Source organism: Idiotropiscis lumnitzeri, chromosome 3 (assembly GCF_059441095.1).
Source record: "Idiotropiscis lumnitzeri isolate Australia: NSW breed Sydney's pygmy pipehorse chromosome 3, RoL_Ilum_1.0, whole genome shotgun sequence".
In the NCBI taxonomy this organism is placed as follows: Eukaryota; Metazoa; Chordata; class Actinopteri; order Syngnathiformes; family Syngnathidae; genus Idiotropiscis; species Idiotropiscis lumnitzeri.
Window position 1 is genome coordinate 17,945,747 of NC_142393.1, and position 13,307 is coordinate 17,959,053.

Genomic DNA, 13,307 nt, shown 5'->3' on the forward strand with positions numbered 1-13,307 from the left:
AATGATTGATGTTTGTTCAGTCCGGACTTTTTTTTTTTTTTTATTATTCACACCTTTTATTGGGACACACTGCATTTCCGGTGTTCTCTCATTCACTCACTGGAACTCAGACACATTTATAGTTACAACAGCTACACTTTAAAAATATATTTTTATGAAAAAAATGAAAATGGGTCAACAAATTCAGCCGGTGGGGAGTTTTCTACAATAGCGACTCCAAGATTGTTCAAAGTCTTCAAGCATCCTTTGAGAATTGCAATGAATTACAGAGAGGCTATTTGATGAGACTAATTTCGGAGTTCAAATATTCACCACAATGTTGTTCAACATGAGCTTGGGCTGTTGTAGAAATTACAAATATATGAGCAGATACCACAAAACCAATTTTTAACAACGGTTGACAAATTTCACTAGGAATTTTTTAGCTCCCATGTGATGTGAAATCTAAATACTTTTTATTATTCAATTGAATAAGCACAATATCAGTTACTCTTAATTTAAGAACCCAAACATTGCTTGCCCACCACCATTCACAACAGTCAATTTTGAAGTATTTTCATCACCTGTCTTGCTGAGTTTTTGCATTACAAACCTGTGCCTGGATGTGTACCAATGGATAATGTGAGGTGATCTCTGGACTTATGGTCACACAGTTCCGCTTTTAGTTTAATTGTGGTGAGAAAAGCGGTGTAGTGTTCATAAACAGGGACAAATTCACTTTTGGGTACATTTCGAATCAGAATATCTATAATTCATTCTTTTGATGGATGCATTTAGTTGGTTCAATTAGTTTTGTGAATATTAATATTGGAATCAGTGCCAGGAATACAATGGAGCCCGGAGTGATCAGACCTATTGTCCAATTGCATCAGTGCTCATAGGGCTTGCTAGTCCACCTGTTTGGGTTGTGGTTGTTTCACATGCACCAAAATCAGATATACATTCAAACACCAACCTTTCTGTCACAACTTTGTTCACTGGTCAGTACTTAATTTTTTATGAATCGCTCTAAGGTGCTTTCTGATTCCTCATAGAGATCTTTCACCTTAGCCTCTGTACACTAAGACATATGCTAGGGTTAACTCAATTTCTCAGGCGTTATCCAAACTTAGGTGCTGTTGACTGTGGATAATATCTTTCTCATCCCTTTAACCTTCATGCAACTAGAGTTACGAGTAATTTATATATTTTTTCTTTGTTTTGTAAACTCAGTGTTTCTTTAGCTTTAATTACAGTTCACGGAGAAGAACATGTCAAATGAGGTAAGATTAAGAGAATTCGAATGAAAGAGATTATAAGAGTGTTAATTCTGCTATGCTTGGAGGTGTGGTTTTTACCTCGAGGTGGTTTGCATTCTTTAATGACAGTTCTGGCCTATTAGTGGCCCCCAAAACCAAGCCCTACCTAAAGTGTTGAGGAAATCTAGGATGACTGTGAAGCAATAATACAAGACTCTTCGAAAATATTAATAAGTAGAGGTTAAATGTAAGGCGTCATGTTAAGGGAAACTTTTGTATTTAGACGGGAACCAAAACCTTCTTTTTGGCTTTTCAAATGTGTTCAATATTCACAGATGAGCAGTAACAGAACGAGGCTGCAGAAGTTTGAAGCCTTTGCCAAACTTTGTCCTTCGCAGACCAGCCAAATAATAACTGGATGCACTCACTTGCCATTAATGTTGGAAGTTTTAAGTATAACAAGTGACTAATTCCACGTTAAAACCTCCCAGTCTAATCAGTACAAAGCACAGGTAAAGAAAGGAGTATGTAGTTTGTCTCTTTGCAGACGTGGCTCTCTACTGATGGGAAAGAAGCGGGCCGCAGGCGGCTGCAGCTGCAATGAATGTTATATAACAACTGAGATTGAAGCAAGTTGTCTCACGCAGCGGCACTGAGCAGGTAGAGGCACGGCACGGCTGAACCAATAGCTTAATAAATAATCTCCATCTCTCCTTTAAATTCGCAAAGTTAGCGTGATTTATGGGGTGACACATCCTACTTGTCAGATTGCCTGAAGGGGGTGATGTGCTATCTGCTACTCATTTTTAGCGATTGTGCAAGATTGCTTGCAATGCGTACATAGGCTGCATAGTACTTTTGTATTTCCAGCACTTTTCAAATATCATACAGATTATTCTACAAGGTCCGAACTAAAATATCAGGCGTGGCATGGAATATATCAGTTTAGTGTTATTGCACACAGGCAAAAATCTTTATGTTCAGCTCAGTTATTTAACAAAAAATGGCACATCCTATTCATTCTGTTGCACCACATAGCAGGGTAAGGACAGTGGGAGTTTGCCAAACATAAAATTTGGAATGTTAATTTTGCAAGATTCTCATGTAGTGCATAGTGTACTAACCATGAAATTGTGAGAGACACCAAAGATTGCTGTCGGGGGAGCATAAGTAATGCTGATTCTACGGGCCCGTGACTGACAAGGGCCTTGGAAAAATAACTCTTTCAAGTTTATAGTATTGTGAACTCAAAGTGAGATTTTTTTTTCACTAATGCCGGGTGTCCTACAGTGATAAAATTAATTCTGAATGTCTTTCACCACCCATAGCATCTTTATATATTTAATTTTTTACTTGAAATAAAAGGAGCAAAGAAATAATTGAGCTCGGCTCATATTCTGCTCTGCATGTTCAGTTTTGCCACTTTGCTCTTGGCGACTGTGGTCAAGGGTGTGGTTGGCAATGTTTGAGATGTGATAGTCAAGGAAGTCTTTCTCATTGCCAATAGACGCGCATTTGTAGCCTCCAGAGGAAGCTGCAGTACTGATGTTATTTGCATTAGCTTTGTCTTTTGGCAATTACAAACCAATTCTAGTGAAATTGGGACTATGTGTAAAATGTAAATAAATATAGAATGCAATGGTTTGCAAATCTTTTTTAACCTCTATTCTCTTGAATCCAAAGACAAAGTATTTCATATTCAAACAAGTAAACTGCTATTAACTATTGCATTTTGTTTTTAATTTGATGACTCACTGGACTTTATGCTTGACATATGTCCTAGGGCTGGGCGATAAACCGAAAATTTACCGTTACCGAAATTTAATACAATGACCGACATCATTTTGCCCATGTCGGTAAATTCGGTGTTTAAATAAGTGTTTTGTCTGCGACTATGTTCATGCCCCTTTAAGACGGCTACAGCGGCTGTAGTCACGTGACTCCACCCAGCTGAACAAAAAAAGAAAATGGACGACGCGGTCGTAGCTGGCGATTCAAATCCTGAAGCGGCTGACACGGCTGCAGACGAAGTAACGTTAGTTGAAGTTGTTCCTGTTGCGCTTGTCCCGAAAAGAAATTCGACGTCTGTCGTTTGGAAATAAGATAAGATAAGATAAGATGTCCTTTATTAGTCCCACAATGGGGAAATTTGAGGTGTTACAGCAGCAAAGATATAGATCACACATGTTTTGAGTTCCATAAAGACGATGTTTGAGCAAAAGAACACTAACTGCAAAGTGCGTCGTAAGCACCCAAAACAGCGCGTCCAACTTTTTCTTTTTCACCACCCACAAGACAACCATGCTGTGCTGAACGTTCAAAGGGAGAAGCAAGGTTCGACCAGTGACAACAGCCCATAACGGAGGCGACACCACACGAGAGAACGACGGCACAGCAAAATGGGCAACCTTTCAGCCAGTCTGGAATTTGGTGTACTTTTTGTCACCAAATTGCAAGATGCACTGGGTGGCGTAGCAGGAACGCCCAGTGAGGCGTAGGGTGTCTAAAAATTGACCATTACCGTGCAACGAAAATATCGATGTGCCCGACTACTTTATGTCCACAAATGATTCACGGGCCGAAACGCCCAGATGGGCACAACACTGCCTCAAACACGCTAGAAAAGACTTGCGATGGCATGAAAATGAAGTTCATGTCTTGGTCTTTCTTGCATAATGCAGTTCAACTGAGAATATTCAGTCTTCTGGTAATTAATATTAGCATAACAAGCAATAAAGGTAAAAGAACCAGGCAAGAGTTCTCCCAAAAACCTTTCACTCCTTCTATACGCAATTATGACACGCACCTTTTTCCAATTAACTTTTCCAATTAAATGTTCGAAGCAGTCAAGTCCCATTTAAAAATAAAGCCCTTGATCACAGAAAAGTCTCAAAGGGCGTCACATGCCCACAGTTGACAAATATCAACGACATCCCCTTATCGTGTTTTTGTCATGATCTGTGTTTTTGTTTTGATTATATTTAATTTTGTTGTGTTTTGGCTTCTAGTCGTGGATGTCTTGCTCTTTAGGCTTTTGGTTTCTCATCAACCAGGTCCTTTGTGTCAACTAATCAGCTCCTTCAGCCACTCGTTTACGGTACTTATGTGTTCCTCATTGTCTTATTAGTTTTGCAAGTATTTACTTCTTTGTTTTTCTTTCAGTTCTTTTTGGTCCATTGTCATGTACCCCGTCATGTTGAATCCATGCCATTTTGAATCTCAGGTTTGTTTTGGACTTTCTTATTCCCTTTGATTTTTCTGTGTGCCTTTGCTTTCTAATTTGTTCTTATGAGAATAAATATTTGTGGGCACCCGTTTCTTCCCTGCATTTCGGTCGTGACTGTCCATACAAACCCAGGAACATAACAGAATGAACCGACCAAAGATTGGACCCACAGACGTATTTACATTTTACTCTTCTATTTTGCCCACAGGCAAACCATTTTTATCAAAAAATTTAATTCTTGAGCGCATTGATGGACACTTCTTCAGAGTCTGATGTAAACATGGACGTTGTGGCAACACTGGTGTCGATCCCACCGGGCAACGGCAATGCACGTCCTGCGGCCGCCAGCAGTCCCTGCTCCGGTGGTTCGCATCCTGTGGCTGCAACCGGTTCCTGTTGCACTGGCACTCAGTGTTGTACTGTGATTAGGGTTCCTTGTTTTTGTCACGTAAAGCCTCCTGGTGAGATCTTTCTAATTCAAGGCGTGGCTGCCATTGACATGTTCTTGTTTATGTTACTTAGCAAACTCTAAGTCCTTTTACGGATGGATCACTGTTTTGGGCTCGAGCCACAAACGCACCCAAGAGTCTTTGTTGAGCATGATGATTTGGCTCATATGTATGTGAAAGAGAGGTTAATCTTCTTTGGGAATTAGTATGGCTCTCATGATGACCACACCTGTTTTCATAGAGCCTAACTATTTACGGTTGCACCAAATTAGAGTCTACAGTGAACTGTCATCTTTATTTGTTTTCTTTTATATTGTTTTGAATAGATTTACTTTTCTTTTAATGTTTTTTATTATTATTATTATTATATGACATCATTCTAAACTGCAGTCAAGCAAGATGTCAGAACTTACCAAATACTGTGTAATAACATACCGCCAATGATTTCAAAATAAAAGCCTCACAAGGCATCAACACAATGTGTTATTTGGTTGGCTTTTATTTTGAAGTTGGTCCTCATTGGTGTACTATATCGTGTATGAACAATCGTTGTGCCATTGGCTTGACTTGTCCATCCAATTATAGGCTGGCCTGTCTGCAGTCAATATAAGATCGTATACTAATTAGGATGATAAGAGAACTGCTGTTTCAAGTCACGCGTCCGCTATTAGTTGGATAGATAAGTGGTTCTGATTGATGTGTAACATGTCATTGCTGAATATTTACCAACTTTGTCTAAATTATTATTATTTAGTAAATAAAATGAGTATAGGTTAGTCCAACATACAGATTGAAAAGACCTAAAAATGGCCTGGGATTTCCTTATTTCTTTATTTATATTTGTTAGCATAACGAGTCTGTATATTTAAGCAAAGAACATTTATAGTCAGAATCGCTCGATTGAAAAGACACATATTCAAATGCTATGAATGACCACAGCTCTGCATCCAACATGGTCATCACAAGCAGACTGCATCTCCTACCAGGATGACACTATCATCAACACGTTTTCTTGTTTTGTTTATTGAGTACATGACAAATAGCCATATTGCGTCAGTTGTCAATGCAACTTGTAGTAAAGGAGGACAAAACACAAATACATGAACGAATCAGTTCACATTAAAATGTTGTTTGGGTTTGGCAAAATTTATCAGCGTAAACTCCCGTCTACATGACAGTTCATACAAAGAACATTAGGCAGCAAGCATTCCACTACATGTGCAAACAAGTCGGCTTGAGATGTCACTCACATCATTGCAGCTATACAAGAATCCACATTGTAAGAAAAAAAGTCATTCTTGTCAATTGACATTTTCCCATTAAAAAAGAAAAACACATAATAGTCGTCATAGATGTTTTTTTAAATGTATTTAACAATATGAGCATGTCTGCTCTGTCATTCTTTGTGTTGGTTTTCTATGTAAATGCACCTGCAACTGACAACTTTGGAAAAGCTCAATAACCTTGTAGTCCATGCTAGCATGACTTCAATCCAAGCTGTGCATCTTAGAAACAAATGAATTAGTTCATGTTGTAGATGAGTGTTAAAGTGCAAAATCGTTCAGATTCAGACAACTTGATTGATGCCTGTGCAGGCAATTGATTTGCAGCTCTAGCCTCGACAAAAACTGGCCAAACGCTGTGAGACATGGTAAAGGAACAGACTATGGAACTGTTTGCAAAAAGTAAATTCTGTACATCTGATTTTTTCCATTTCATGGTGAAAAGCAAATCTTCTTTGTTCTAATTTAAAACGTAATTAAATTGTTGGACAACTTCAAATCGTATACGTAAGACCTCAGCATACTTCATGAGAGCTGAGTTCAGCGAGGATCAAACGGGTCTAGGCTATGCACGTTTTTTTTGTGTTTTTTTTTATATTCTTAGCTAAAATTGCAATGGAAGCAGGAAAGTTACAAGTGACCACTGCTTATGAACATGTTACTTACTCTTTCTAATCACAAAAGTACAATGTGTAAAAAAAAAATATATAATCTTCAATGAGAGCATTTTGGATAGAAAAAGAGAAGCTATGAAAAATATGGGGTGTGACTTGCCCTCGAGCAAATTTAAGAAGGCTCATTTGCAGATGAGAGCCTATGAAGACACCACCTTAGCCAGAGTACATGTGATGAGTTTCAACAAGTAGAAACAGAACAGGAACTCTTGTCTTCGTTTTACCACAGATGTTAGGTCATGCGTAAAATTACATAATTTACAAAGTACTAAAACGTATTGATGGTGACCTGCTATAGATTTACATCTGCCGTATTGCTAACGTGGACTAATTGGCAGGCTAGTATATCAATTTAGCTTTATTTATTTAAAAACAGCGGTAACTGGTTGTTGAAGAGATGCTGCTGGTCTGCTTCCTGACTATACTACTGATGTGCCCTTAAAGGAATTCTGTGCAGTTCTCTTTCCACACCCTTTTCATCTCTCCTTGCTTGCGTGCATGTGTGTGATCCAATTCCGTGGTGTGTGCAACACAAGAGTGAAGTAGATTTTCCTTCATATACAAACATAGAGTCCTAGATATTAAATTATCCCTCAATCTACCCATCCATCCAAACTTTTTCTATACCACTCATCCATTCAAGGTCGCAGGGAATGTTGTATGCTGACAATGTGTTGTTTTTTTATGTGTCTAATTGCACGCTGTACATATCCATTGACTACTAAAAAATAAAGTACATCTAAATGAACATGGGAGTCATAGTCAAGGGTCTCCAGGATCTGTTAATAAATGAGTTGCAAGCCTGAATGTATTATTAACAAGGTGTGTGATTAAAATGAGTTTTGTGTGTGTGTGTGTGTGTGGTGGTGGGGGGGGGGTCTCATATTCTCTAATCTCGTTGCACACTTGAGTACAATGACAATAAAGGGATTTCTGATTCTGATTCTGATATTGGTGGAATCACAAATTACTGAGGGGGTTGGGGGGGATATCCTAAATTGCTGCAAATGAAAAGGTTTTCATAATATTCTAATCTAAGTTGTACTATATAGAGGCTGCTGGAGCCCTTGCATGATATTTTAATGTATTCTTTTTTTGAAAATGAGATATTTGCTTTGGGAGTGTAGTGGTAAATGTTGCTGCCTTTTGCACATATGGGTTTAACTCTCAGCCAGTGCCCAACTACCTAGCAATCGCTGGTCGGAAGTCTAAACAATAATGAACGTGCCAAGTAAATCATGCAAGGAACTTGCTGTGGCAACATCTGATGTGATGAGCTAAAATTCAGCAAAGATTTTGGAAAAAAATTGCATGATTTTTTGAAATGTACTCTTCACTTGCAGGTTCTGCTTCCTGCTAGTTGTGGCAAGATAGGCTTGTTTTACAAGGGTGGCACAATTGCTGGTTTGACACACCAAATAATTCCACGGAAGCCCTCCTTCCGGCAGGTGCACCCACCACGTTCCATGTGATTGGAGCACGCTTGGGAGGTGCAGGGAAGGTGGAGCTCAGTCGGTACCTCCTTCACTGTCAGAGGCCAATAAAAACCCATCAGGGACAGAGAGCAGATACTTAGAGGGACTTGACTCACCTCTTAGTGGATTCCTCTCCTCTGCCAAACCTCTCTCTCTCTGCTCTCCCTTTTCTCTGTGACTCCTTTTCTTCAAAATGACCATGTCCATGCGTAGCTCTAAAACTGTGAGGACCAGCTACGGGGGTAGTGGAGGCGGTAGCAGCTTTGGAGGCGACTTTGGCATGTATGGTGGTGGTCTCGGTGGTGGTGCCAAAGGTGGATTCACCTCAAAATCTGCGGTTAGTTATAGGTCAGTTCCAATGTCAACAAGTTCCACTATTCTGAGGTCAAGCATGCGTGGCGGTGGTGGCGGTGGAGGTTCAGGTTTTGCCTTTGGTGCTGGTAGTTCAGGATATGGAATCGGTGGTGGAGTCGGCCTTGGGTCTGGTTTCGGTTACGGTGTTGGTATTGGTGGTGGTGGAGGTATGTTCGTGCCACCTATTACAAACGTCCAAGTCAACCAGAGCCTGCTGACCCCGATGGACATTAAGATTGATCCTACCATCCAGGTGGTCCGTACACAAGAGAAAGACCAGATCAAGGGTCTGAACAACCGCTTTGCCAACTTCATTGAGAAGGTATGTGGCCCTTTGATGTTTGACTTTCATTTGGAGACAACCCCATAACTGAGCATTGGTGTGTTTGAGCGTGTTCCTATGAAGTGCCGCCTTTCCAAATGATGACCAGAATGTGGATACTGCATATAGTACGTTTGAAGTCTAAAAATATTAATTACTACGTAGCCCTAATTCCAAACTGCTTTCCTCCATGTAGATGTTACAATGACAGCCACTTCCCATTGAATGTATTTATGACCAGAGATGGCTCTCTGCCCTCCGTCTCAACAGTGAGAGGCAGAAACACGATAGTGGTCATATCAAGTGTCTGATGCTTCTGAACTCAAGGGAGATCAGGTTATCTGTGATTGGACTGAAGGCCCTAAGAGTGAAGCAGCACACCTGATCTATTACTACTAGAATTCATGTGAAAGTGAATGTTCGAGGCAATATGCGTTTAACTTGTTCAATTCGCATAATGTAAATAATAAAGCACCCTGGGCTACAGTAATATTTCAGGGTTATCTGTGGCTGGGGCCTAATCCAGCTGGTTTAGAGAAAATGGCAGAAAATACCTGATCGTTAGTCAGAGGTAATCGGTCAGTCACTACAACATTGCTTGAAATTTTTCCAGAATTTTCAAGGTTGAGTGCTTGATAAGTTCACTCCCTCCGGCCCAAAAAACAGAAATACAAACTGTCTTGGGGGGAGGGGATAAATGAAGTGCAGAAGGCAAAATGGAGGGATGGTCTTCAACTTCTTCTGGGCAGTTTATTTCATTCCAGCAATGATCACATAATTTCATAAAAGGCCGTATTTGGAGTGGATGTGGTGAGGGAAACTGCAAGGAGTCACCACAGACACCAGACAAGGAACTATCTGTGGAAAAATATTTGCATGCCATAAAGAAATGCCATCCCCTACCCTACTAAGAGTAGACTTGAAAATCCTTTTAGGTGCGCTTCCTGGAGCAGCAGAACAAAATGCTGGAGACCAAATGGACTCTTCTGCAAGAGCAGACCACTACTCGCTCCAATATCGACGCCATGTTCGAGGCCTACATCAACAACCTGCGCAGACAGCTGGATGGTCTTGGCAACGAGAAGATTAAGTTGGAGGCAGAGCTGAAGAACATGCAGGGACTGGTGGAGGACTTCAAGAACAAGTGTGTCTCATTTTTCATGTCTTAACGTGATTTGATCGCCACAGCTATTATTAAATGCAGTGTCCATGCGTCTTCTGTTTCAGATACGAGGATGAAATCAACAAGCGTGCTGCAGTAGAAAATGAATTTGTTCTCCTTAAGAAGGTGGATGAATCCACAAAATAAATCTGAAAATTCAAACGTAGATGTTAAAATCTTTTAAATTAAGCATGTCTTTGTCACAATCATCACTTCTTCTCCCTGCAGGATGTTGATGGTGCTTACATGAATAAGCTTGTTCTTGAGGCCAATGTTGACGCCCTTCAGGATGAGATAAACTTCCTCAGAGCTGTCTATGACGCAGTACGTAAAACAAACTCCCTTCATTTGTCTTCACGAGTCCAGCAAAAATGAACTAATCTCCATGTTGTATGACAACAGGGAGATATTCTCTCCTGGTTTAACCTTTGACTTAATTAATATCAAATATATTTGTGTGTATCAGGAGCTGCGTGAACTCCAGAGCCAGATCAAGGACACTTCAGTTATCGTGGAGATGGACAACAGCCGCAATCTGGACATGGACGCAATCATAGCAGATGTGAGGGCGCAATATGAGGACATCGCCACCCAAAGCCGTAGTAGCACAGAGGAGTGGTATCAGCAGAAGGTATGTGGTGAACGCAATCTCAAATGCAGACCTCTGCCAAGGCCAAGCAATAACAATGAGAAACTCCTCCCTCTTGGTAGACGGATGTTCTACATACAGACTAAAACGTTGCTTGGAATTGGAAGAGTAGATACCATATGCAAACATGTTCAGTTCACACATTGCCCAACCTAACCGTAAATTTAAAGTTTTGGTTGATATGTTCCGCCACAGTCCTGTGTGTGGCACTAAAGACATTAACCAACATTATACCAATTGGTTAACTTCCTTTCAGTCCACGCCACACCTGTCTGATTATGAAAAGTGCTAATAAACCTCTGTCCAAAAACAACATGTCAATGGCTGTGGGATTTTCCACTCTTGTCCTTCCAGTACAAGGACATGGAAGCATCTGCTGGCCAGTATGGCGATGACATTCGCACCACCAAGACCGAGATCGCAGACCTCAACCGTGCGATTAGTCGCCTCCAGAATGAGATCGATGCAGTCAAGGGGCAGGTATATCATTCAATTTAAGTTTACTTCGGGATTTATTTAGTATGTTTTCAAACCTTCTTCAAACACATGGTTGCCAACTTTCCATTTGCAGCGTGTCAACCTTGAGACTCAAATCGCTGAGGCCGAGGAGCGCGGTGAGCTCGCTGTAAAGGATGCTAGGCTCCGAATCAAGGATTTGGAGGATGCCCTACAAAGAGCCAAGCAGGACATGGCCCGCCAGATCCGCGAGTACCAGGAACTCTTGAATCTCAAACTGACTCTTGATATTGAGATCGCCACCTACAAGAAACTGCTGGAAGGCGAGGAGCAAAGGTACTTGGATTGGAAGCTTGTCCCTCTTAAAATGCATGTCATATAATCCGTTATTGATGTTCAGCACCAGAGTTCATTCTTGAACTTTTTTACAGGCTGTGCAATTCAGATGCAACCATCCACATACAGTCAACCAGCGGCGGCGCTAGTAAGTATTATTTATTCTCGAGAATCACGCTGAAGCCAGAATTTCAGCTCTTATGAATAACAGTGAACATGCTGGTCGTAATTGTTTTTAATATTGTATTGTATTTGATACAGAGTTTTGATTGTTAAATCAAAAAGTATTAGGATATTTGTTTTATTTCCACACAAATTCTTTCTTTTGTGATTTATAACGCAATGTGGGAAGACAAGTTGGAATTTAAAACGAACGAATGATGTCGTTTTCCTCGTGTGTCATGCCACACCTACATTGTTTCTGTCTCATTTGACCCGTTGCCATTTACAGGTGCAGTTTCAGGAGGCGGAATGGGAATTAGTGGGGGCATGGGCATGGGCATGGGCATGGGTATGGGTGGAGGCCTCGGCGGAGGCCTAGGCGGAGGCATGGGTATGAGTGGAGGCTACGGCAGTATGAGCCGCATGAGCAGCGGCGGCGGCGGCGGCAGCAGCAGCAGCATGATGACATCAAGAGTCAGCCTCAGCTCTCGCCGTTGATAGCAGTCCTCCTGAAACCATTTCTACTCTTTCTGTCCGTTATCAGGCCACTACTCGGAAAAAAACCATCCTTAGCTTCCACATATCAACGCATTTATTGTTCTCTTTACTTCGATACTTCTTTGGTTTGAGCAGCACACACACTCAGAGAGTCAGAGGTTCCATCAAAATCCAAGCAGAGGCAGAGCTTATCAAAGCACCAACAGAAAGCAGAGCATACATAGTATAGTCAGTCCTTTCTTGTGGTCGTGGCTGTCATTTCGTTGCTAGACATGCTGTCCTGTAGACAAGCACAAACTTGTTGCATGACAGAGAATCCCTGCAATGCAACTAATCAGTGCACGCTAACATGTTAGGCACAGGAGGAGGTCCTGGTGTCTCTAATTTCCAAAAAAGAAATCTGTTAAATGGTCCTCTTTTCTGCAGTCTTACATCTCTTAGTGTGCGTGAAGCAGCCACACACCATACATCACTTTGAAACAATTTCTGGCATCCATCTGTTTGAGAGAGAGAAAGCTAGCAAACACATTTTGGATGACTTCCGCTTGACTCTGAATGATAAAATTAAGAGTCTGACTGGGACCACCAAGTTATTCTCCACTAAGCCTGGAATAAAGCTGAGTTAACCTAATTCACAATGTTTCTTGTGTGTGATCAAGGATCCGGATTTTCATGTACTACTGTAATTGTAGTATTTTCAAATAGAAAGCAGAGAATCGCAAAAAATTCATTACTTCATAACAGCATGCGAGCTACTTATAAAATAAAGTCCAAGTGATCTACCTAATTTATATATATATATATATATATATATATATATATATATATATATATATTTGAAAATTGAATTTGAATTCTTTAAAGGTACACTATATATTGCTGTGCCTTACATAACTTCATGAAACCATATTGCACAATACAACTATTGCAAATTTCCTGTACTTATTTTACTGATGACTTGTGTTGAATGCAATGAATCAAGGATATAGTCCGGACAGGAGCTGCTGATAGCGAGCCTTGCGC

At 40.6% G+C, this 13,307-nt stretch overlaps 1 protein-coding gene across 1 annotated transcript; it reads left to right on the top strand.

Annotated features, from left to right (window-relative positions):
• The first annotated feature begins 8,450 nt into the window (after window positions 1-8,450).
• LOC148340199 (keratin, type II cytoskeletal 8-like) lies at window positions 8,451-12,915 on the top strand. The gene is made up of 9 exons (XM_088290530.1): window positions 8,451-9,021; window positions 9,957-10,165; window positions 10,249-10,309; window positions 10,412-10,507; window positions 10,650-10,814; window positions 11,187-11,312; window positions 11,404-11,624; window positions 11,720-11,772; window positions 12,076-12,915. The coding sequence occupies exons 1-9, from the start codon at window positions 8,539-8,541 to the stop codon at window positions 12,282-12,284; spliced, it is 1,623 nt and encodes a 540-aa protein (XP_088146656.1). The 5' UTR covers window positions 8,451-8,538; the 3' UTR covers window positions 12,285-12,915.
• Window positions 12,916-13,307: the final 392 nt, after the last annotated feature.